At 43.2% G+C, this 5,720-nt stretch overlaps 1 protein-coding gene across 1 annotated transcript; it reads left to right on the plus strand.

Annotated features, from left to right (window-relative positions):
- The first annotated feature begins 2,655 nt into the window (after positions 1-2,655).
- Positions 2,656-4,403, plus strand: LOC142776777 (uncharacterized). The gene has a single exon (XM_075881136.1). The coding sequence runs from the start codon at positions 2,680-2,682 to the stop codon at positions 4,201-4,203; it is 1,524 nt and encodes a 507-aa protein (XP_075737251.1). The 5' UTR covers positions 2,656-2,679; the 3' UTR covers positions 4,204-4,403.
- The last annotated feature ends 1,317 nt before the right edge of the window (positions 4,404-5,720 follow it).

The raw sequence follows: 5,720 nt of genomic DNA on the forward strand, positions 1-5,720 counted from the left end.
CTTGCTACTTTACAATGCTTTCTACAACATTGCGGCGGTTTCATGCGATTTAACATAAGATATCGCAGTTCTCGACTTGTAATGGTGAAAAACACTGCATCTCACTAAGTGACATTGTTTAATGCCGTTTTACGACGGTTCATTTCTTAACCTAACCTAACCTAACCTAACCTTACCTAACCTAACCTAACCTAACCTAAGCTAACTTAACTTAACCTAACGAACTTTACCTAACCTAACCTAACGTAACGTAACCTAACCTAACCTAACGTAACCTAACCTAAGCTAACCTAACCTAACCTAACATAACCTAACCTAACCCAACCTAACCTAACCTAACCTAACCTAACCCAACCTAACCCAACCCAACCCAACCCAACCTAACCTAACCCAACCCAACCCAACCTAACCCAACCTAACCTAACCTAACCTAACCTAACGACGGTTGCAAGCGCTTTCACATTAGATATCGCAGTTCCCGACTTGTAATGGTGAAAAACACTGCATCTCACTAAGTGACATTGTTTAATGCAGTTTTACGATGGTTCATATCTTAACCTAACCTAACCTAACCTAAACTTACCTTACCTAACCTAACTTAACCTAACCTAACCTAACCTAACCTAACTTAACCCAACCCAACCCAACCTAACCTAACCTAACCTAGCCTTACCCAACCCAACCCAACCAAACCCAACCTAACCTAACATAACCTAACCTAAGCCAACCCAACCCAACCCAACCCAACCCAACCTAACCTAACCTAATCTAACCTAACCTAAACCAACCCAACCCAACCCAAGCCAACCCCACCCAACCTAACCTAACCTAACCTTACCTAACCTAACCTAACCTAACCTAACATAACCTAACGTAACCTAAACTAACCTAACCTAACCTAACCTAACCTAACCAAACCTAACCAACCCAATCCAACCCAACCTAACCTAACCCAACCCAACCCAACCTAACCCAACCTAACCTAACCTAACCCAACCCAACCCAACCTAACCCAACCTAACATAACCTAACCTAACCTAACTTAACCTAACGACGGTTTCATGCGATTTAACATAAGATATCGCAGTTCCCGACTTGTAATGGTGAAAAACACTGCATCTCACTAAGTGACATTGTTTAATGCGGTTTTACGACGGTTCATAAATTAACCTAACCTAACAATCGCACTTGTATCTCAGAACGCTCTATTACACTGTTTCGTTCACAATTACGATATTTGCATAACCTCACAGTTTTTCACCAACCTATTACAGTACAGAACGCTGTATCTCGCTAAATGACATCATTCTTTAAGGTTTCACAATGCTTGCATGCGCTTTAACGAGAATATCACAACATAGCAGTTTCGCACTTGTAACGGTACAACACGCAGTATTTGGCTTGTTCATGCCGTTTTGTGTGCTTTCACAACATTTCACCTATCGCAGTTTCGTACTCGCAATAAAACAACACTATCTCGTTAGATGACGTCGTTTTTGGTGGTTTCACGACGCTACCTAGCTTAAACTAACATAACTCAACCTAACATAACCTTCGCACTTCTATCGTTAGAAAACGTTTTACTCGCTACTTTACAATGCTTTCTACAACATTACGATGGTTTCAAGCGCTTTCACATTAGATATCGCCGTTCCCGACTTGTAATGGTGAAAAACAATGCATCTCACTAAGTGACATTTTTTAATGCGGTTTTATGACGGTTCATATCATAACCTAACCTAACAATCGCACTTGTATCTCAAAACGCTCTATTACACTGTTTCGTTCACAATTACGATATTTGCATGACCTCACAGTTTTTCACCAACCTATTACAGTACAGAACGCTGTATCTCGCTAAATGACATCATTCTTTAAGGTTTCACAATGCTTGCATGCGCTTTAACGAGAATATCACAACATAGCAGTTTCGCACTTGTAACGGTACAACACGCAGTATTTGGCTTGTTCATGCCGTTTTGTGTGCTTTTACAACATTTCACCTATCGCAGTTTCTACTCGCAATTAAACAACACTATCTCGTTAGATGACGTCGTTTTTGGTGGTTTCACGACGCTACCTAGCTTAAACTAACATCACTCAACCTAACATAACCTTCGCACTTCTATCGTTAGAAAACGTTTTACTCGCTACATTACATTGCTTTCTACAACATTACGACGGTTTCAAGCACTTTCACATTAGATATCGCAGTTCCCGACTTGTAATGGTGAAAAACACTGCATCTCACTAAGTGACATTGTTTAATGCGGTTTTACGACGGTTCATATCTTAACCTAACCAAACCTAACCAAACCTAACCTAACTTAACCTAGCCTAACCTAACCTAACTTAACCTAACCCAACCCAACCCAACCCAACCTAACCCAACCTAACCTAACCTAACCTAACCTAACCTAACCCAACCTAACCCAACCCAACCTAACCTAACCCAACCCAACCCAACCTAACCCGACCTAACCTAACCTAACCTAACCTAACCTAACGACGGTTGCAAGCGCTTTCACATTAGATATTGCAGTTCCAGACTTGTAATGGTGAAAAACACCGCATCTCACTAAGTGACATTGTTTAAGGCAGTTTTACGACGGTTCATATCTTAACCTAACCTAACATTGTGGTGCAGTCACCGAGGGTGGGCTCGGTGACTGCACCACAATGCAGCCATCTAATCCACTTACCTTTGCAATGCAGACGACCATACTTGTGTTTGCCAGCCTGCAGCTGTCGAACATGATAGGCCTATCCTCGGGGGCGTCATCTATGTTGGTGCTGCCGGGCTCCGAAAGCGAGCCAGGCTCCTGCCGCCTACTACGCACCAACTGCTCGTCCCCACCGGATATTACGTCGGAGGAACTACTATCACCGGAAATCACCGTGCTATGGAAGGCCGCATCGTCATCAACCACAGCATCATCAAGTATAAAGGAACATCACCCGCTGACGCCACTTCGTGGGCTCGGTGACTGCACCACAATGCAGCCATCTAATCCACTTACCTTTGCAATGCAGACGACCATACTTGTGTTTGCCAGCCTGCAGCTGTCGAACATGATAGGCCTATCCTCGGGGGCGTCATCTATGTTGGTGCTGCCGGGCTCCGAAAGCGAGCCAGGCTCCTGCCGCCTACTACGCACCAACTGCTCGTCCCCACCGGATATTACGTCGGAGGAACTACTATCACCGGAAATCACCGTGCTATGGAAGGCCGCATCGTCATCAACCACAGCATCATCAAGTATAAAGGAACATCACCCGCTGACGCCACTTCGTGGGCTCGGTGACTGCACCACAATGCAGCCATCTAATCCACTTACCTTTGCAATGCAGGTTAGTAAATCGTATGTCCTCTTCGCTAAAAAGTCGAGTAATTACTTCCTGGTGCAGTTCCCGAGCCCCCACTGCTGTATTACTATTGCTGTTGAGTGTGCTCATATGATTCACTCGTTGCTGATCTTATCGGGTGACGTCGAAACTAATCCTGGCCCTAACGGAAACGCTGCTATTCTTACTGAGCTACAAAAGCTAAGTGCCGGCCAGGCCCAGCTGATTGCCGAAGTTCAGAGTTTGAAATCTCAACTAAGCACAACGGATAAAAGAATAACAGACTTAAACAAACGAATGGGCGATCTCGAAACACATTACCAAACTCTTCTTCCCCTCAGAAATGATATCGAAAAAACACAGACTAACGTAATCAACATGACTAAAAAAATTCAAGAGCTAGAAACTTCCCTGGATGACGCTGAAAACAGGTCGCGCCGGAATAACCTTCTATTCTACGGCATCCCTGACCCCACTAGGAATGAAACGTGGGCTGAATCTGAAAAAATGATAATCGATATCTGCAACAATAACCTTGGACTAACAGTGCAGCCTAACGACATAGAACGCGCACATCGTCTCGGTATTCATTCACTAAACCGAAATCGTCCCATAATTGTGAAATTTTTATCATACAAAACCAGAGATGCACTTTTATCAAACGGCAGGAAACTGAAGAACACTAACTACAGCATCGGGGAGGACTTTTCCCGCCCCGTTCAATATGCGCGCAAGCAATTACTTGCATTTGCAAAAGCACGTTCGGACAAGTTCTCCTTGCGGTTCAAAACACTGCACGTCGGGTCGAAGCGCTATATATTTGACGCATCATCACACATGGTTAAGGAAATTGCATAGCGGTTACCCCGCCAACAAAGAGCAATAAAACGCCAAACGGCTTCCCCATGTCATGTTCTCTCGTTTTCCGTAATATTCACTAACATACGTAGCCTTCTTCCAAAACGTGAACTCATATCCAACATTATCTCGTCATCAAAAAGCAACATACTCGTATTAACAGAAACGTGGCTTACCAGCGATATAACGGATGCGGAAATATTAACTGACCTACAGGACTTCCACGTGTACCGAAATGACCGAAATGGCTCACGGGGGGGCGGAGTACTTATCGCAGTTCATCGGGGCATATCTTGCTCCGTTGTTAACGTCGATTCCGATACCAAATCCCTGTGGCTAATTTGTCGTACTAACACCGTAACTGTCCTACTTGGCGTCTGCTACAGGCCCCCGCAAACGGATCCAAATTTTCCATGTCATCTGAACAATTCCATTCAAAAACTTACTTCCGCTTACCCAAAGGCTCGCATTCTTCTGTTCGGTGATTTTAACTACCCTAATATTGACTGGCAAAACATAGTTACTTCTACATTATCATGTCACGCAGAGGCGAAAAACTTCCTCGATGTATGTCTCAAGTTTAACCTTACACAATTAGTCGCCCAACCAACCCGTGTCACACGAGGATCAGCAAATATTCTCGACCTGATATTAACCAATAGCCCCGAGAACCTATTATCTATTACTTACCTTCCTGAGATCAGCGACAACAAGGTCATTCATGCTTTATTTTCATTTACCTCGACCAAAAAACAGACGACTAATAAAACAATTGTTCTTTATGATAAGGGTAACTATAGTGCAATATCTGAAGATCTCAGTAACTCTTTTAATCAGTATGAATCTACATTTCACACGCGCTCAGTTCATGACAACTGGTTGATCTTTAAGGACAAAGTAAATCACCTCTCTGATATGTTTATCCCGAAGATTACTTTTTAAACTAACCGCAATAAACCATGGTTTTCTCGGCATTTAAAAAAACTTGAAAACAAAAAGAAACGACTTTTTCGTACCGCCAAACGCAACGGCAAGCCTACGGCATGGCAAAAATACATCGAAGCTGAAAAATCATATTTGCTATCTGTTCGTAAAGCCAAATACTCGTTTTACCATATAGACTTACCTAATCTCCTAATCAGGAACCCCAAGCAATTCTGGCAAGTTCTAAACCCCACACATCCTTCCGATATTAAACTAACGAATGATTCACACGAGACAGTGACTGACCATGATTGCGCAGAAATATTCAACGAAGCATTTGCATCTGTCTTCACTACTGAACTTGACATGCCCTCACAGTCGCCATCATTTAGCGTAGAAACTTTCATGCCTGCTGTCACCTTCTTCGAAGAAGGCATTTCATCTATAATCCACAAATTAAAACTTTCTTCATCAGCTGGTATGGATTCCATCAACTCGAAACTCCTCAAGAATGTGAAATCGACTTGCGCAGCATACTTATGTCTTATCTTCTCACAGTCACTCACCTCAGGAATCATGCCGGATGATTGGAA

Source organism: Rhipicephalus microplus, chromosome X, assembly GCF_043290135.1.
Source record: "Rhipicephalus microplus isolate Deutch F79 chromosome X, USDA_Rmic, whole genome shotgun sequence".
Taxonomy (NCBI): Eukaryota; Metazoa; Arthropoda; class Arachnida; order Ixodida; family Ixodidae; genus Rhipicephalus; species Rhipicephalus microplus.

What these genes read in the sequence shown, in the direction of transcription:
- LOC142776777 (XM_075881136.1), top strand. Translation starts at nt 2,680, where the DNA reads ATGCAGCCATCTAATCCACTTACCTTTGCAATGCAGACGACCATACTT.